Below are 21470 nucleotides of genomic sequence, written 5' to 3' on the forward strand. Positions count from 1 at the left end.
GTAAGAATTCAGATCATCGAACGAGAACTGGAAGCCGTGACACAATATTCTTTCTTCTCTTGCATGGGAGAATAAGTTTCCCCCCCCTATTGCAGATACTGGTGAGGCATGGGCAGGTTTGTTGTGAGCATAGGCAGAGCCGCTTCTCTCCTTGAACAATCGTAGTATCAGTCCCTTAATTCTCCGTTTATATGAAAGGGATGACAGATTGGTGTAGTGATTTTAAACCCCAGCCCGCTCCTTCTTTTTGCAGAAATTAGGGTGCAAATGTACGAACTGTCATAGAATTACGTGTACCTTTGTACCTTTATTACATTTAAGGAAAGTTGCGCTGTTATGTAACTGAACAACGGCAGTAAATGGATCGGAATAAAAATACTGAAACCTGCACACATTTGTCTTGTAGGAGACAATATGAGAATAATTTGCATTACCTTCTTCCGGGTCATCTTTTCTATTTAATTCCCAGGAGAAAAATCAGATAGGTTCGATTAAGAGGTACCACCCTCTGGGTGGATGGGTTAGAAGTGATTTATTTAATAAATCCAAACCTTGAAACGAAAGATAATATTCATAGTAATACTTAAATTTGAAATATTAAGTTCCTGAAGTGGGGATCTTATTGACATATTTAGAGTAGTGCTTTCAGAAACTGTTTGGGGTACTCTAATTGAAAATTGTTTCATAACCTAGCTTGAAGGACTTCAAATTTACTTTTCATGCTTAATAGATGCAATAATGATTTGGAAACAATAATATTTGCAATTCTTATTGGTATTGAAGAAGACAAATGGGCATTTGTCCCTGATCTGATTTAGAAATTCCAAAACAAATTGTTTGCTTTTCTGTGGGAGGGGGAAAGGAGGGGGAAAGCAACTAGCAATGTTATTTTTTGTGGGGGCGGGGTTAAATGAATGTAATTTCTATTACAAGGCAGTTAACAGCTTGGAGAATAGACTATCTTTCTAAATTGTGAATGCCTCATTTGATTATAGATGGGTGGCATCCCATTGCTTCTGTGGTGTGTGAAACTTGACAAAAGAAAAAATATTTTCTTTTTAATGCAAATTAATAAAGTTTACAAGCAGTGGACTATGTAGTTCAAAAAAGAAAAAAAAGAAGAGAGATAGGAATTTTGAGATACTTATCATGAGACATTTCTTTGGATGCCAAAGTAATTTTAAGGGACAAGGAGGCCCCTAAAGAAGATAAGTGAATGAAACTATATTTCATGCATGGATTTAAAAGTTCCAAAGCAGTTTGGGGGCAACGGTTTATAGTTATTTTTAATAGCTGAAATTAAGGCCTATAAAAGTGCTTTTTGTGCTGGGTGTGCATTTAAATATAAGACAGAAGAGTAATTGCCAAGTTAGGTAAGAATGACAATGAATATACAGTATCTCTAAACTCATATTTGATTTCATTTTTAAAAAATGTATGTCAGGTTTAGTATTTTATTTCTTTTTCAGGACAAAATGTTTTTGGTGGGATTGACAGGTGGCATTGCATCAGGAAAAAGTACAGTAGTAGCTCTGTTGCAGGAACTGGGTTGTGCTGTTATTGATGCTGATGTTATAGCTCGGCAAGGTGAGTTTCCTATAAAGTTATTTGTTTGCAGATGAGTGTGATTTGCCAGAGAACCACTATGTAGAAATTCTATAGAATTCCAAATGGAGACATTATTGGGAATGATTTCATACTTTTTGCTTTTAAATATGACATTTCATATGTCTTGAAACTAATGTACACATCACATTTCTCTCTTCTAACAGCGTCTGGTATTCATAAATTCTGTGGAGCTAGTGGTTATACTTTTGCCTTTGTACTAAATTCCATCTGAAGATTTTCTAACCATGTATGTGGCTATATGTCCCTCCCTCTCTTTCTCTATACCTATATTCCTCTTTCTCTCCCACCCACCCACCCACCCACATGGTACTGATGAGAAGGGAAATTTATGATGGAAAACTGTTTGTAGAGGTGAAGGGCTATTAAAATCCTTTCTCCCTTATAAGATTCTTACCAGTTAAATCCCATCGCTAGACATACCATTGTCTGAGAAAGAAAATCATGCTGGGTCACCTTTTTAACTCCTTACTTAGTATAAAGATTACCCTTCAAAATCCTTTCTTTGAGGTGTGGGAGTAGATAAGGGAATTTATTTTATGTGACTTCATTGGACCACAGTTGAGGTCTGCAAAAAAAACAACTATCTGGCTTTATTCTCCATGTTTATTTTGCCATTTCCATGTGCTTATCGCAAAGTAGAATATATGACTGATTTATGACAGTATTTTTAATCATTTGAGACACCTAATATAAGAAAGAGAAATGCTACATACCATTAGTCTTAACTGTAGAATTCATTGCCACAAGATATTATGATATGTTTTGGCATTAGAGCCTTTTTGAAAGGTACATTTCAGATGCTGCCTTGAAAGCAAGAAATGCATTTCTGACCACTCAATTCCAAACCGTTGATGATAAGATGAATGCAGCCCTATTGCCTTGCATAAATACAGTGTTTCTGCAAAGAAAAAAAAGTCATCTAGATGTATGCTTGTCCTGTCCCATCAGACTAATTTCTGTACTTTTAATTTGGGTCTGTGATCTGTGAATAGTTGCTGGAGGTGCAGAAGGACTTATGCAACATTTGCAAGAGAAGTTTGAGCACAAAGTCTCATTCAGGAGATAAGCGACTAAAAATTGGATTAATAAGTAAAGGGTTTTTTTTCCCTTGCCTCTCTTCTTGCCAGCTGAAAGTCTTTGCAAAATATGTGGACCAACTAAATACTGACTCTTTAAGGAATATTTAGTGGCTCTTCCTGCTATAATGTTTTCTTTCCCTAGTGGTCCAGCCATACTTCCAGGCATATCGGCGTATTGTGCATTCCTTCGGTCCAGAAATTCTTTTGGAGAGTGGTGAGATCAACCGTGAAGCTTTAGGAAATATAATTTTTTCCCAACCAGAAAAACGTCAACTGCTAAACTCCATCACTCATCCTGAGATCCAGAAGAAGATGTTAAAAGAGATCTTGAAATACTTTGTCTTGGGTAAGCAGCTGGAGAGTTGATATTATTTTGTAGAATCCTTGGGGCACCCCTCCTGCTGACAAAAATGATAATATCTCTGTTGACTATGTGTCCATTTTATTATTCTATGACAAGGGAAGAAAGGGCTGAAAAGGCAACTTTGCTGGCTCCCTTTGGGACATATTGTTTGCAATCACCCTTTTACTGCTTACATCTTGAGGATTCTCTGTTCTTTATATTTTCCCTTTGCATTTTTAGTCCCTTAATGTGATTTTAAAGAGCATACACAAAAGAATCTTTAGGCAGCATTGTGCATATAATGTCATGCTTCCTGAAATGCTCAGACATTTATCTAGTACCCCAATTCTCCTGATGCTCTTCTAAAAGCACTCTTTGAATTTGATAAAATAATGGCTTGACAGTTGGGATTTCTGCGATGTCTTTATATTTTTCCATTTACTTTGCGATAACAGTGACAACTATAGCCATCAAACTAGTCTAATCCAGTTGGGTCCAAATCGCTCTACAGAGAATGCTATTTCTTCTGTTCTCCATTTGAGCTTGGCGCACTTAGAGGAAAAAATAGAAATATGTATATGTGAATGCTATTGGTCAATTTCAGTTAGGCATTTAATACAATCATTCCTCAGTATCTAGTAGACAAACTGGGCTTCTAAGGCTTTAATACTCCTTTGTGCAACTAGATTCTTGATAGGCCCAGTATGTGCGAGTTGGGACTAATATTTCTAACACCACTTTCCTGAGCACAGGTTTTCCTCAGGGCTGTGTCCTAAGTCTGTTTTTGTTCACCCTGTTGACCCATGACTGTTGTGCAACATTTGCCACCAACCATATTGTGAAGTATGCAGATGGGCCTTATTCAGGATGACTATGAGGGTGCTTACTGCAAGGAGGTAGAGGGTTTGGTGAATTGGTGTAATAAAAACAGCCTTGTCTTAAACATAAAGGCAGGCACAGCCACAAACTGTGTATTAATGATTCACCTGTGGAGGTGGTTAGCAGCATGAAGTTTCTGAGTGTGCAGCTAACGAGTAGGCTACCTTAGTTGCTCAACAGTGAGACACTGGTGAAACAGACCCAGCAGTGCCTGAATTTTCTATGTCACATGAGAAAAGTACATGTTCCTTCCCCTATCCTTACCACTTTCTAGGGATGATCAAGTCCATCCTGTCATATTGCATTACAGCCTGGTTTGGAATTATTACTGACAGGAAGAGCATGGTGAGGATGGCAGAGAAGATTATTGGCAGTTAATTGGCAGAGAACATAGCATATAAACAAAGCTTGAGGAAGATTGCTTGGGATGCTACACATCTACTTCATGACCTGTTTTCCTTGTTACTTTCTGGAAGGAGGATTTGTGGTATTCATCTAAATTCAATCACAGTTTTGTTCCATATAGTATCTATCAACCTTGTGAACTATCAAGTTTCCTCTTTCCACAATGTATTCAAAATGGACAGTGATTAATATATACATACATACATACATACATACATCACTGTCCATTTTGAATATACATATATACATATATACATATATACATATATACATATATACATATATACATATATACATATATACATATATACATATATACATATATACATATATACATATATACATATATACATATATACATATATACATATATACATATATACATATATACATATATACATATATACATATATACATATATACATATATACATATATACATATATACATATATACATATATACATATATACATATATACATATATACATATATACATATATACATATATACATATATACATATATACATATATACATATATACATATATACATATATACATATATACATATATACATATATACATATATACATATATACATATATACATATATACATATATACATATATACATATATACATATATACATATATATATATATATATATATATATATATATATATATATATATACACACATACACATATAGGTTCGAATCCCAGTAAGGGTATGGCTAGCTGATGAGAGCTAAATAGCTTGAAATAGATCTATACTAGTCTCCCTTTATTTATTTATCAGCACAAACACAACACACACACACACATATATATACATACATACATACATACATACGTACGTACGTACGTATTGGTGTAGTATGTATAGTATATAGCACGGGTATATGTGTGTTATGAGATGTATATGCTTTCTTTTGAGAGCAGGCAACACATTTTCATTTTTAATGTGATCCAGTGTGCTCACAGTAAAAAAAATGACAATAAAAGCTATCTTATCTTACCAATATTATCAATAGCTGCTTTGGGGTCTTTGTACAAAAAAAAGGACCTTGTGCTTATTAAGGGCAGATAGGGAAATAGAGAAATAGCGAGGCTATGATCTTCAATAATTTCTTCAAAATTATAAAAAAGGAACATGTGAGAAAGGAGGAAACAAATGACCATTTTCAGACTCCCATTCTCCCATTTTTTTTAACCAAGTAAAAATTATGAAAATTATTCAGAGCAGAATAATTTGAGCCTTCTTATTCAAATCTGTAATAATCAGAGTGCATGATATTTTATGAAGAGTTTCCTAAGGGAAGAAACAAATAGGCCTAACTCCCCAAATCTATAGCCATCAACAATGCTTTCTAGAAAACAGAAAGGCCACTTGGAAACATCAGCAAATAAAGTTGCTTGTATTAAATATACCTGGGAACTGGGAACAATGATGAACCCAAAAACCTTTTGGGGTACAGATTTGAGGGTAGGGGAAGAGTCATTTGTTTGAGAAGGACTTAAGAGGCAGCAGTGGACTCTGTTAAAATGTGTACAATGACCACAGATAAGGGAATGTTGCCTGTACAGCTAAAGCAGATTAGAATGAGACTATAATAGTTTTATTTAGGTATCTGAAATATAACATAAAGGCACTTTATGTGTGCACCATATTAAAAGACTCTGAAATACAACAGTGACAGATAGTGAGTAGACAATGAGGAAAGAACTACTGCAAGATATTCAGTGAAAACTTGGCTTAGCAGAACCCCTGTTTAACAGATTTATTGTGCAATGAAATATCAAGCAAATATGAATGTGAATCACAGACAAGCCCACTGTCTTGATTTCAAAAGTCTGCTTGGAGAATTCTAGTTCTGTGCCTGCAGCAGCGTGTTTTCTTCTACCTCGTTCTACATTTCCTCCCACTTTCCTTCTATTGAATAAGGAGGGAAAGAAAAGATCCCAATCCGACAGGGTTCTTTATGTCTCTTCAGCACATGTAGTACTCTCTGTCTTTTTTAGATACTTGCCCAAAAATTATGGGTTGATTTGTTCAATGATCCATTTATTTGATTTCTTGGCTGTCCACAGTATTCTCAGGATTTCCCCCCAATGCTAAAATTCAAAATAATCAGTATTCTTCCTAACCCGATTCTTCAACATTTGTTTCCACAGCATGTCAAAGAAAATGTTACGGCTTGCATGATTCTGATCTTTGTAAATATAGACACATTGCAGCATTTGTATAACGATTCTGAAATCTTCATGATTTATTTGTCAGATGCTGGTCTGCAGTTTATTTCTTGACTACTTATTTTTATATTGCTGATGGTTAACACTGCTAAGCAGAAGCTATCCGCCAGTTTCCTTTTTTATTAACATTTCTACAGCTGCTTATTCTGCTTGTTGTCATTAGTTTGGTCTTTTTTATATTTATTACTAGAGCTTGTAGATCTTTTGCGTTTTTGGCTATCAAGTTAGTGTGATCCATATAGTGCTGATTATTGACCCTTCTTTCTCCAGTTTTAAAACCATACTTATCTTTTTTCTAATCCATCTTCCATATACATACGTTCATCAGGAAGGTTGAATAGATAAAGGGTTGTAAAAAAACCTTGCTACACTCCTTTGCCATCCTGGAGCCCGTCTGCTTCTTCATCTTCTGACCATTATCTGGTTTCCTGATCTGTACATAATGAGGACTGTGCAGATTGTTCAATGACGGCCACAAGTGATCACAATGTGGGACCAGACACTTAAACTATGTGCAGGCAGGCAGACCGAAGAGCACTGTGGAATACAGGTGGATGGGAGGGAACAAGGAGCTGTAGAGTATGGACAGTCATTGACTTTACTTGTGGAAGGCATGCAGGGAAATGGCAATCATGTGACCATGGGACACTCGTAATTGTGAGCCTTTGCCAAGCACCTGAATTGTGATCGTGTGACCACAGGGAAACTGCAATGGCTAAAAGTTGACAGACCGGTTGTCATTTAACAATGCAATGCTTACATTCAACAATGTAATGCTGAACAAATGGTCATAACTCAGGACTATTTGTATGTATTTGCGGTATTATACACAAAAAGTTTACTGCTATTGAAAAAATGTTTCTAATAAAGGATTTGTTTAATTTAATTTATTTCCAGGCTATCGATATGTGATTTTGGATATCCCGCTCCTCTTTGAGAGCAAAATGCTGACCAGATTCATGAAGCACACAGTTGTTGTGTATTGGTAAGGAGAGTACTCCTCTGGTAAGGAGAGTACTGGAGAATACGTTCAGTACTAACAATTTAGATAGAATGAAAGTCAGAGAATGGGCTATGTCAGTGGTCTCCAACCTTGGCAACTTTAAGACTTGTGGGCTTCAACTCCCAGAGTTCCCAGCAAAGCTGCCTGAGGAACTCTGGGAGTTGAAGTCCACAGGTTGCCAAGGTTGGAGACCACTGGGCTATGTAATGCAGTGGTTCCCAAACTTGGCAACTTTAAGACTTGTGGACTTCAACTCCCAGAATTCTCCAGCCAGCAGAACCACTGATGTAATGTATTGTTTTCTTCAAATGGAAATAGGAATAAAGGGCATTAACTATTAAAAGAATATTTAATTCAGGGTAGAGTTGAAAAGGCTATGGGTCATGGAATTGTCCTTAGGAGTTGAAGGGCCGTTGAAATGGAGTAGAGTGATTTGTGGTCCTTCCAAGAAACTGCAACTGTTATAATAAAGCCATGTGACCTCAGCTCTCTTCACCCGATTTTCTGCATTTCAGTAGTTTTCTGAATGACAAGCTTCATCCATATGGCTTTCAGATCTGGCATTAGAATCTCAGTCTATTTACAAAGGCAGGGTCTTTCAATGTAGCATGCTAGATGCATACTGCCTTTTGAGTGTGCAGTTATTCATAATGCATTTACCGTATATGTTCCAGTAGCCACTTGGTTCATTTTGTGTATTTCTGTAACTGGTCAGGAAGGAATTTCTATTCCTATTCCTCCAATTACTATTACTGCTATGTATCAAAACCTACAGCCTGTATAGTGTTCTTCCTTCTGGTGTGGGTATCGATGGGGGAAAGCCCCATCACACTACAAATGGTGCTAGGAAATACATGTACCTGCTGTAATGTAATTCACCTTGCTTCTGCAAAACCACCTCTTGATATCTAAGGAGGTAAGGCACAGGGAAATTTGTTGACAATTTGTTGAAATTTGCACAGGGAAATTTATTGACAGAATTATTTTAACTTAGTTTGCAGAGAGACAGCATATAGGCTGAGCTTTCTGAAGGTTCAAACCTCAAGAGAATGGTGTGTTGAAGTGGAGTAGGAGTAGGATCAAGTAACTGAAACATCCTGCTTTATGAGTTGTGCATTCTCTTAGTTGTTGCTTTGTACTTGCATATTCCAGCTTTTATGTGCATTATAAGACTATGACATTTGAGACTTGAGAGGTAATGTCTTAATTCTTTCTGTTGGAGGTAACGTCTTAATTCTTTCATCCTGTTATGTTTGTTATACACACTACTGCCATTCCACTATTAGCAATTTCTCTTTCTCTGCCCCTCAGTGCTCCTGCCTGCAGTGCTTAATATCTTTTGCTACTGCAGAATGTTCATGGGGAATAAAAGTATGAGATTCTTTCTGGAAAAGAGGGTGGGGCAAGGAACACATTTCTTTCATACCAGAGAATTCAGTGGAAGCCTTCATAAAGGAGATTTCATCTGTCAAAGAAACCTGTCTTATATTTCTTGTGTGACTGAGTTTGCATGAAGGGCTAAGTTGTAAATCATGCTTTGTTAACAAAGCATATTGGGTAAGTTAATGCAACATACCAGCAAAATCAAGCCAACAACATTGTATTTTGGGGAGATGTGTGAAATAGGTTTTGGTCATGATGAAGCATATATGTATACCAGGGGTGGGTTTCTCGCCCAACCGGTTCGGTTGGAACGGGGCCGGCGGCATCCTCGTGCACGCATGCAGTGCACGCATGCGTACTAGCGCCTGTGCGATGCTCCAGCTGCTCCTGGAGGATCATGCAGGCGCTGTATGCGTTCTGCACATGCGTGGAAGCGCAGAACTCGTCAAAACCGGGTAAGAAATGCGGGCGGGCTGGTGGATCCTTCGGCGTTCCCGGAAGTTACTTACTTCTGGGTTCGCCGACCAACCGGTTTGCGGGGACCGCCGCCAACCGCCTGAAACCCACCCCTGATGTATACTTATGTATACATACATAAAGTATATTGGAAACCCTTGGAAGATCACTGGCAGCTTGAGCTCAAGGAATAGTGGTTCATTTTTTCTGCTGATGAGAAATCTTTTGGGAACAGTACAAAGGGAGTGTCATAGTTAAAGTTTTCACTACTACTACCATTAACAGTGAAAAACTTTATCAGGGTTGTTGCTTCCTGTGCACTAATAAAATTGGAGGTGAGGTGGTTACAGTATTTCAGCTAACTGCTAGCTGCAGTTCGGCAGTTCAAATCTCACCGGCTCAAGGTTGACTCAGCCTTCCATCTTTCCGAAGTAGGTAAAATGAGGACCCAGATTTATATGGGGGCAATATGATGATTCTGTAAACTACTTAGAGAGGGTTATAAAAAGCACTATGAAGCAGTATATAAGTCTAAGTACTATTGCTATCTGTCTTGCATGCAGTGGGAAGGACAAAACAAGATGAAAGCTTTTCTTCTCTCAGTGATTCTGGTCTAGATGAATATTATAGGTACAATTTGGAGAGCATTTGATTTTAATTGAATTCATTTTCTTCTCTTCTATTAGTGACCCACAAGCCCAGCTGTCTCGCTTGATGCACAGGAATGGGCTGACTCAGACAGAGGCAGAAGCACGCATTTTTGCCCAGATGCCTCTTGCTCAGAAGGTCAAGTTGGCTGACCATGTCATTGATAACTCAGGAGATGCTGAGACCACCAAGAAGCAGGTCCTTAAATTACACACAGAGTTGGAGAAGTCCTTGGAGTACCTTATGGTGCGATTATTGGCTATAGGAGCAACAGTGGGTGTGGGAGGTCTCATGTACTTTCTAGTGCAGCAGCTTGTGTAATAGGCTGTTCTTTCATGATCAAAGAGGGGAGAGGGAATCTAGACTTTTAATTTAGATTGCTTTGCATTTATGCACAAAAGATCTATTATAGGACAAGAAGGGATTTTAATGGGGACTTGTTTTAGTAAGTGGACTGCTGGGTTAGGGGTGATGATTGGGAAACATTACATTAATTTAATAAGCAAACAATTAAAGGGCTGTTATATTAGTTTTTGGCATGAGAATAACCAAGTTTTTTTTAAAAAAAACTTATCGTTGGATAAGATCTGCTATTAATCATCTCTTAGAAACATTTACTTTTGTGGCTAGTAATAGCACTTAGACTTATATACCGCTTTGCAAGGCTTTACAGCCCTCTCTAAGCATTTTATGGAGTCAGCATATTGCCCCCAACAATCTGGGTTCTCATGTAAATCAACATTCATATTACTTCTTCAGGAGTGGGTGAGAAGTAAACGTAACACCTCCTACAAGGAAATAAGGAATCAAATCTGTAGCTTTTCAGTAAGACATTATGCTGCTTCATATTGTGTAATGTCTTTTTATTAAAATGACTAATTGAACTCAATGTTACATAACCAGTTTATCTTCAAATATAGTTCTTTTATTTAACATTATATCTATCAGTCTAAGACGAGTATGAGTGAATGTAATGTAATGCTGTAATGTATTGGTAATGTAATATTTTAAAGTTTCCTATAATCAGGGAATCTTGACTACTTCGCATGTCTGCAAAGGTTTTGAGACACTCACAAGATTTCTGTAAGTATTATGGAGATGCAGAGAAGCACTGCAGAGTCCACTGTTGAAACACAAATTCAGGTGAAACATACTCCTATAATCTTATAGTTAGAGCGCTTTGGAACATGCCTAAGATACTCTTAAGATTGTATATTATTATCTTATTCTACTGCACCAAAAACTTGAGAGTACTTGAGAGACCGCCTGCTGCCAATTACCTCCAATAGACTGATTAGATCCCACAGATTAGGCCTCCTCCGAATTCCATCCACTGGCCAATCCAAACTGGCGACCACCCGGAGGAGAGCCTTCTCTGTGGCTGCTCCAGCCCTTTGGAACGAGCTCCCCAAGGAGATTCAAACCCTCACCACCCTCCAGGCCTTCCGCAAAGCCCTTAAAACCTGGCTGTTCCTAATGAGCTTTTGTCCCCCCTCGAATGGTATGGTTGTTGAGTGTTTTAAATTGTGGTATTGTTTTGTTGGTGTTCTTTTTTCCTTATTTGTAAACCCCCCCCCCCTGACTTGGGTTGTGAGCCGTCCTGAGTCCCCTTCGGGGAAAAGGGCGGCATAGAAATATAATCAATTCAATTCAATTCAATTCAAACAGTTGGAAGTCAATTCTTTTCTTTTTGTTATCTTTTTTCCCTCTTTCCTTCTCCTCCCCTTTTTTCCCGTTATTCTAATTTTTCTTTGTATTTCTGTAGTTTATATTCTAATAAACGATTATAAAATTGTAACTGAAACATGCCTAAGATATTTTTGTACTGACACATTTGATGAAGAAACTAACCATGATGGTCAATAACTGCTTGCAATCAGATCATTGCTCAGTTACATTACAATCTTAATATAAGATTGTTATTCATGTAAAGTTGCTACTGTTGCTGATATATAAATACATTATAGTCCATATTAATACATTCATTATTTTGTAATAATCTAATCGAAATAAAACATATGAAGAACGGTTGCAGGAGCTGGGTATGTCTAGTTTAATGAAAAGAAGGACTAGGAGAGACATGATAGCAGTGTTCCAATATCTCAGGGGTTGCCACAAAGAAGAGGGAGTCAAACTATTCTCCAAGGTACCTGAGGGTAGAACAAGAAGCAATGGGTGGAAACTAATCAAGGAGAGAAGCAACTTAGAACTGAGGAGAAATTTCCTGACAATTAGAACAATTAATCAGTGGAACAGCTTGCCTCCAGAAGTTGTGGAAGACACTGGAAGTCTTTAAGAAGATTTTGGATAACCATTTGTCTGAAATGGTATAGGGTTTCCTGCCTAAGCAGTGGATTGGACTAGAAGACTTCCAAGGTCCCTTCCAACTCTGCTATTGTATTATTGTATTGAAATGTATAGAAATTGTGTAGGAAAATAAAGTTGAAATGAAGTTCAGCTCCTGACAAACCTAGTTTTGCATTCTAGTGTGGATGTTAGAAGGTCCTTGTTCTATAACTGTAAGCAATATCTGAAGTTAATCAGACCTGGCTCACATCTTATTTGATTGTTGCTTGTATAAAGGGGTGAGAGACAGGTACCTTGGTCTGTATACCAAACAAATGACCCATTGGGATCTCCATATCAAAACAACTTACTTTATGTGTGGCCAGAAGTGGAAAATAACATTTAACACAGCACAGTACTTAAACAAAATGGTTCGGTTGAGATCTGCATATTTGGGACTGTTTGAGGTAGATTGCAGGGGTGACACCGAAATATAATTTTATCATATTTTATCTATATCTTAAATATTGTTTTCTATTCCAATTTCATTTTAGACTGTATTTTATTCCAATTCCATTTTAAATTGCTTTTATCAAATTTTAATAATAATTTGTCTCTGGAACTTTGCACTTCGATATGGCCCAAGGCTTAATCAATAAAGACTCAATGTCAATGTCAATGGGAAGAATTTAATCATAGCTTGCAGGCAATATGTTCAATAAATTCAAGTACAGTCACTTTATTTTATTTCAGAACTGTATGGTTCTGTGAAAATAGATATTAGTATAGAGAAATGCTTCATTCATATTCTTGAAAAGGTTAAATGTGGTAAATTCATTTATAAATTTTGGCTTATTTTCTTATACACTCCAGTTATTCATCTTTGATACAAGTGGAGCTCCATCCACAAATGTGAAATTGTAAGGTAACTGGATTCTCTTTTAGAGCCAAGAAATGTGAGGTTTTAATAATGCAGCTCATAGGACTCAAAATACTAAGCTAGGGAGAAAGCGTTGATGCAGTCACACTTTTTTCACAACTAACAAATCTGTGTTTGCCATGTTTTAATTGTATAATAATGCAGATGCCAAGTATAATTCTGTTCTCCTTAAGTGTATACATATAGTATGTTTCATAGTGGTATGTCCCTGCTTTTGACTACGCTGCATTTTCAAATGTGTACTTCAGGCAAATATTATTTTTACTACTGATTTTTCTGCATTCCTGTTAAAGTAGAAGCTGAAGAAAGGAGTGGGTAAGAGGTGGGACAAAAATCTTACACCTGAATTATATTGGAAGCCAAAGGACAGACAGCCACCCCCTCCCCCCAAAAAAGACAACCTAGGAAAAGATACAGAATGAATCATGGATTGAAAAGAGGGAATTTGTATAAAGGAAAGTACAGGTAATCCTCTACTTATGACCAAAGCTGAGCCCACGATTTCTGCTGCTAAGCGAGACAGCTGTTAAGTGAATTTTATTTCATTTTATGACATTTCCTGCCACAGTTGTTGAGTGAATCACTGCAGTTGTTAAGTGAATCTGGCTTCCCCATTGACTTTACTTGTCAGATGGTCACATGACCCCAGGACACTGCAACTGTCATACATATGAGTCAGTTGCCAAGCATTTGAATTTTGATCACATGACCCCGGGGATGCTGCAACCATTGTAAGTGGGAAAAATGGTCATAAGTCACTTTTTTCAGTGCTGTTGTAACTTTGAAAGAATAAGGAGACTAAGCAGAATAGAATAGAATACTTTATTTGGCCAAGTGTGATTAGAAAGACAAGGAGTTTGTCTTTGATGCAGATGCTCTCAGGATTTAGATTTAGATTTAGATTTTATTTAGCATTTATAGGCCGCCCTTTTCCCTGAGGGGACTCAGGGCGGCTTACAATAGTAAGGGAAGGGGAGTGAAAGACAAAATACAGGGAAAAAAATGTGAGATAACTAAAAGGTACTAAAACACAACATTCAGCATTCGGGAGGGGCAAGAAAATTTATCCTCAGGCCTGACGGGCTAGCTAGATCTTGAGGGCTGTGCGGAAGGCCTGGACTGTGGTCAGGGTACGAATCTCCACGGGGAGATTGTTCCATAGCATCGGAGCAGCAACTGAGAAGGCTCTCCTCCGGGTGGTCGCCAGTCGGCACTGACTGGCGGATGGAATACGGAGGAGGCCCGCTCTATGCGATCTGATGGGACGCAGGGAGGTTATTGGCAGGAGGCGGTCTCTCAGATAGTCAGATCCACTACCATGGAGCGCTTTATGGGTGGTAAGTAAGACCTTGAATTGCACCCGGAGATCTACAGGCAGCCAGCGCAGCTCGCGGAGGATAGGTGTTATGTGGGCGAACCGAGGTGCGCCCACAATCACTCGCGCGGCCGCGTTCTGTACTAGCTGAAGTCTCCGGGTGCTCTTCAAGGGCAGCCCCATGTAGAGCACATTGCAGTATTCCAGCTTAGAGATCACAAGGGCTCGAGTGACTGTCGTGAGAGCCTCCCGATTCAGGATACATGAAAAACAGCAGAGTAGTAATAATCATGTTAATGATATCAATCAGAGAAGGTAATAGAGAAGACAAGAAAGATAATAATAATGCAGCCCTTCTATATGAGTAAATATACTTGGACATAAGGCAGGACTGGGAATTAGCGTTCAGAAGAGTGGTGGCACAACTGTCCCTGTGTTTAATTGTTTTGGCATTCAATGCCCTATAGTAGCATCCCGAGGGGAGGAGTTGAAATAGTTTATGTCCGGGATGTGAGCGGTTTGCATATACGTTCTCAGTCCTCCTTCTGACCGGAGCAATATATAGATCTTCTATGAGAGGCAGGCTGGTTGCAATTATTCTTTCTGCAATCTTAACTATTCACTGGAGTTTGTACTTTTTCTGTTTGGTTTCTGTACCAAACCAAACAATTATAGAAGTACAAATGACAGGCTCAATATTTCCTCTGTAAAACTGAATCAACAGCTCCTGGGGCATTCTGAACTTCCTCAGTTGACACAGGAAGAGCATTCTTTGTTGTGCCTTTTTAATGATGGCTCTATTATATACTAAGGTAGTGATGCAAAAAGACTGAAGAAATTGTGTTTAAAATGGGCACATCTTTTTTCTACCTAGACATACCATTAATTTATAGAAGTCATAGGAGACATGATTGGAGATGAGACATTATTAGAATGAGTAGGCATAAATTCTACCAAGGGATTCATGTTATGAGGACCTTTTCTTTTCTCTTTCTTTTTTCTTTCTTTCTTTCTTTCTTTCTTTCTTTCTTTCTTTCTTTCTTTCTTTCTTTCTTTCTTTCCTTCCTTTCTTTCTTTCTTTTCCTTCCTTCCTTTTTTCTCTCCCTCCGTCCCTTCTTTCTCCTCCCTCCTCCTCCCCCCTCCTCTCTTAAGATTCTACATGTTTTATTTTCACCTGGAAAGAAGTTTTGTGACAAAATGAAGTTTAAAGTAGTCCCAACCTTGACAAAAAAGAAATGCTACCAAATGTTTTAGGTCTACATGGTGGCTCCTGTGGGGCGCTGGGGTTGTATAAGGTTCTTAAATGTTCCAAACATGGTTTAAACTTAGATATTAAATTTATTATGGCTAAATGGGAAAGAAGAAATAAAATGGAAAGACTGTTTTATTAAAAGTCTTTTTTATTAAAAGTCTTCTATTAAAAAAGATAGTGGATGGAACTATTGTCTTTTACATGAAATTCACATGTGACATGAAAAAGAGTGGGGCTTTGGTTGGAAGATTTCATATACTATATTGTTTTTTTAGCCATCCCCTACCCATCTGTGCTGATTGGAGGGTTGGAAAATGCAGACCTCCACATGTATAAGGCTACAAACCACCCATTTTTACATTGGTGCCTTCCTGATGTGTTGAGAGCCAGTATAATAAAGTGGTTAAGGCACCAGTCTAGAATCCAGGAGATTGTGAGTTCCAATTGCGCCTTAGGCATGAAAACTGGCCGGGTGAGAGTGGCCAGTGACCACTCAGGGTGGTTGTTGTGGGGAAAATAGGAGAAAAAGTTAGATATGTTTGCCTCCTTGAATTATTTATACAAATAGTAAAGGTGGACGTTGGACTTCTATGTAAGACACTAGTTCACAATCCAACACATCAGGAAGTCATCAGACTGGATAACATTGTACTAGACTGATGAGACCTTTGTCCTAAAAAAGGAAATTTTGTATACTTTTTACAATCACTTCAGCATTATGCCATATGCAATAGTTAAAAGGCAGAATTCCAGACAATTATTTTGAATAATCACCCAACTATTTAGCTATAAACTTTAATAATAACTCTTATAAAAGTACAGACAGGCAGTACTTTCTATATCCAGCAGAGGGCAGTGATAGCTTAGTTTCACTCTATCTGGTTAAACAGTTCAAAGAACAAAATTATTTTATGTTTTGTATTTCTGCACAACCAATCTGTAGAACCTGTGGTCCCCCAAAATAAAATGCATTAAGCATTATATTCTCTGCATTATAAATTTTCTCTTGATGTACAATGCAGAGAGGCCCTACAGTCTAATTTGATTTTTAATTTGATTTTTGCTTTGGAAAAGTGACCAAATGGAAAATGGTGGATAAAAATTAGGTTAAGTCATTTGACACTAATTGGCTCTGCTACACCCCCCCCCCTCTCTTGGCTTAAATCTTGCTTTTGCCATCAGCAACTAATATACTGGACCGCTGCTACTTTCATAATGCAGCTGTTTACATTAAAGGCTAAATTACTAAGAGTTTGAGAAGTTGGAATGCATAAAATATTGAGGAAGGTGGGAAATAAAGAACAGAAGTAAAGGAGAGAAGCAAGTACAGAAGAATTGCATGGAATAAATGGGCTCATGGAAATATTTCAACCTTTTCTAATCCATTGTTCTTTAGATATATTGCCCTATAATTGTTGGAATTCCCAGCCAGCTTGGATAAAATGATAGATTCTAGGAGATGCCATACAGATTGATTCACATCTTCAAGCTTCTAAATTTTTTGAACTGAGAATTTTCCCCTCCAATTATTTGTCCAGGCATAGCAATCAAGTGTTTCATGTTTTCATGCTATTACTATTTTTTTCTTTTTAATTATTAAAAAAAAGATAATTCCAAAGCATATATATAGTAAGATTAAACAACAACAAAAACTACAGAATTTAATAAAATCCTAGCTTTGCTGGTTTCAGAGGGGATAAATCTCATATTATACAAAAGTATACACTAGTTGTCAGATATATAGCAATAGCAATAGCAGTAGACTTATATACCGCTTCATAGGCCTTTCAGGCCTCTCTAAGCGGTTTACAGAGAGTCAGCATATTGCCCCCAACAATCTGGGTCCTCATTTTACCCACCTCGGAAGGATGGAAGGCTGAGTCAACCCTGAGCCGGTGAGATTTGAACCGCTGACCTGCTGATCTAGCAGTAGCCTGCAGTGCTGCATTTAACCACTGCGCCACCTTGGCTATATAAAGATATATAAAGATATATATCTTTTTATTGCATGAAGTCTTTATATAAAGACTTCATGCAATAAAAATCCACTGTTTTTTATGTATTTGATGTTGGTAGTACTGGATTGTGCCTATTTCTGTATATATATTTTAATGAACTACTAATAATATTATAATTTGCTTACCCTAATATGTATGCAAAACTCACATTCTATTAATAAAACAATGATAGAATCAGTATGATTGTTTCTTTATACACATAGTAGTAAATTAAGCCTTTGTAAACCATAGTCAGACTTGGATGATTTCGCAAGACTTACAAAGGTAACTGTTTTTATGCTCCAGCTGTAACATAGCAATTGTCTGTTTCAGTCCCAAGATTTCCCAGCCAGATTCCTCCAGGAAGAAGATATCTTGCCATATCCTGCCAGCTGGATGACTTCTTCCCTTTCATTGACTGACAAATTGTTCTTTCAAAATTCACCCAATGAGTTGCAAGAAATAATACATGTCAAAATTCTGTACCCCCCCAAATATCTGAGAGTAGATACATACCATACCATACCATACCATACCATACCATACCATACCATACCATACCATACCATACCATACCATACATACATACATACATACATACAATGTTTCCCTGAAAATAAGACCTCCCTGGATAATGAGCCAAATCTGGCTTACACACAAACAAGGTAACAAAGAAAAATGGTCAAGGAAAGGATGTAGCGTCCACTGTGGACCCTGGTCAAGCAGCCCTCATATGCCATGTCCTGAATAGAAAGAAATAAACTTTTCTGCCATCCTCACCACTGCACACTTCCTGTCCAAAACAGTAATAGCTCCAAACCACAAAGTAATACAATATGACAGGATACTTTCAATCATCCCTCTATAGAAAGTGATAAGGAGAGTGGAAGAGAGATGTGCTCTTCTCATACAACAAGGCAGACACTGCTGTATCCACTTCACCAGTGTCTCACTGGTGAATGAATGAAAGTAACAATTGCCGAACAGAACTATAATTGAAGATCAATTTAGGGACGGACAGGGCTTTCCTTTATTTCAAGCTTTCCACCCTGGTACTGTCCAGGCATCTTGGAACTATAGCTTCCAGATTTATCAGCAAGCATGACCAAAGGGTTTTCAGTGAGCTGCACTCCAAAGACATCCAAAGGGCAGCTGGACAAGTTTTATTTCCACTTTTTATCCTCGTCTCAATATAAGAAGTTTCCTGAGGGAGGCCCAAAGTAGATAATAGGAAAGAAGGAAAGAAATCATAGAATAGGTTACCCAGGAGGCAAATTCAAAAAGTAGAGGCTAGGACCAATACAAAAATAGTTAATAATTTCATTTATATGTAAGTTTTCTTACTACATTTGTATGCTGCTAAATTTTTAGATTCATAGCAGCATTTACTTCCCAGATGTTTAGTACTGTAATTTGTTCTTTCTATCCAGTAAAATCACAATTTGGTTCCTTTTGAAAACCTCATATGGATCAGTCGTTCAAGTTCTGCATCTCTTTTTTTAAAATATTCCAAACAGCAAAATGTTGTATCTCAACTACAAAAGAAAATTCCCTGTAATTCCAATTAATCTCAACGGAATAAAGAACTTGCTATCAATATAATGGACCTCACTCTTCCTGATTTTAATCTGCTAATAAATATGTGTGTAAAAATCCTTGCAGGAAGCTGAGCCATTTAAAACAACTGAGATACAATTTTGAGCTTTACATATTATATATATGGGCTTACCAGGGGTTGTGGCACTAAAATATATACCTTCTTCCCTGGCTTCAGCTGATAAGGAGAAGAACTTGTGGCTTAATGGCTAAGACGTTTGCCTAAGATGTAATATAGCACAGGTTCGAATCCCAGTAAGGGTATGGCTAGCTGATGAGAGCTAAATAGCTTGAAATAGATCTATACTAGTCTCCCTTTATTTATTTATCAGCACAAATATAACACAAAATGTGTAACAAAGGCAACAGTAAAAATATTGGATTTCTGTTGTGATGGACTCTTGTGACGAGCCGATTGACAGATAATGGAAGCTGTTAGCTTCCTCCCATAATTGGGGCTTACCAGGGGTTGTGACACTAAAATATATACCTTCTTCCCTGGCTTCAGCTGATAAGGAGGAGAACTTGTGGTTTAATGGCTAAGACGTTTGCCTAAGATGTAATATAGCACAGGTTCGAATCCCAGTAAAGGTATGGCTAGCTGATGAGAGCTAAATAGCTTGAAATAGATCTATACTAGTCTCTTTATTTATTTATCAGTACAAATATAACACTATATATATATATATATATATATATATATATATATGTATGTATGTATGTATGTATGTATGTATGTATGTATGTATGTATGTCTGTCTGTCTGTCTGTCTGTCTGTCTGTCTGTCTGTCTGTCTGTCTGTCTGTCTGTCTGTCTGTTGTACAGCAGCAACATAGTGAATAGTGGATTTTAAAAAGAAAATAGAGGAAATATGGCACCTGATGAACAGGAGAGATTTTTCATATTTATAAAAACATTCCTTAAGGTTAGTTTAATGAATTTACTAGGTCATTCCATAACCAAATTCTCAAGATAACTTAGGCTTCATTGCTTCCTTTGTTTTGCTTTTACATCTTGGGGTATATGATAACATAATAGTCATCATATCTCACATCAGACCTCACATCATGAGGTCCAGAGCAGTAGTAATATTGCAACAATTCTTCCCATAATAGTTTTGTCAAGAAAAAGTGTATTGCAGGATTCACTAAAAAAAGAAATAGTTTGGCATCAAACAATTGTAAAAGAGTGTATGAAAATAACACAGCAAACAGAGAGCTGAAGGTATATGAAAGCTCCCTTGGATGTGACAAAAGCATTTACAATCTTTGTAAGGTGTAGCATTTTGTTTCTCAGTGGAATCGTGGTTGATTTTGAAATGCTGGAACTTATGATAGCTTGCAAAGGAAATCTGTAATTATGCACACAGGGTACAGTTTTTCTACTACATCCACTCTGGAGTATTATAAATTCCATCGTAAAACAATATTCAAAAGCAAGCAAGCAAAAAAACCCAGTAATAAAAAAAATCTCCTGATTAGGTTTCCTCAGCATGATAAAGACTATCAGATTTGGATTATAAAAATCTGCATAACATTAAATTGGAGCAAAGAATCTGTTTTCTGTATCCCTTTGTTGCCCTATTGTGGTCATCTGGATTTCTGCTGCTTAAATTATCTAGCTGTGAATAAAGGCATCCTTATTATGAAAAAGTGTAGCATGACTATCATGCATAATTACTTATGCATAATTACTTACAAAAATTACTTTGAATTTAGCAATTGCCTGCTCTCATCATTCGTTTGTAAAATACATTGTTTGTATACAGGCATGTTAAGGAGTACCTTAGTATGTCATGAATTTCTTGATTAAATAAACGATTAAGTTTGTAGAACATGCAAGGGCAGAAATCATCATTTCCAAATCACAATGGCTAGGTTCACAAAACATTCTAAGCCTAAACCAAATGACACAGATTATGGATTTGTGTGAGGTGTTTAAGCCCATTGTAGCTTGTTTAGAAACATGATTAAGCTAAGACAGGAATGTTAAATTTGATTTCATTT

The 21470-nt window shown here is 37.2% G+C and overlaps 1 protein-coding gene across 1 annotated transcript in view; it reads left to right on the forward strand.

Moving 5' to 3' along the window:
* DCAKD (dephospho-CoA kinase domain containing) overlaps positions 1-21470 on the forward strand; it is a 31818-nt gene continuing 10348 nt past the window's right edge. Inside the window, exons 1-5 of the mRNA XM_087713361.1 lie at positions 1-101; positions 1470-1587; positions 2851-3054; positions 7485-7572; positions 10116-10323. Coding sequence (XP_087569487.1) covers positions 1476-1587; positions 2851-3054; positions 7485-7572; positions 10116-10323 — 612 coding nt within the window. The 5' untranslated portion in view covers positions 1-101; positions 1470-1475. The remainder of the gene's footprint in view (positions 102-1469; positions 1588-2850; positions 3055-7484; positions 7573-10115; positions 10324-21470) is intronic.

The sequence above is a fragment of the Thamnophis sirtalis genome, unplaced genomic scaffold (genome assembly GCF_051295495.1).
Source record: "Thamnophis sirtalis isolate CommonGarterSnake01/CBP01778 unplaced genomic scaffold, rThaSir2_p1.2 scaffold_4, whole genome shotgun sequence".
NCBI classification, from domain to species: domain Eukaryota; kingdom Metazoa; phylum Chordata; class Lepidosauria; order Squamata; family Natricidae; genus Thamnophis; species Thamnophis sirtalis.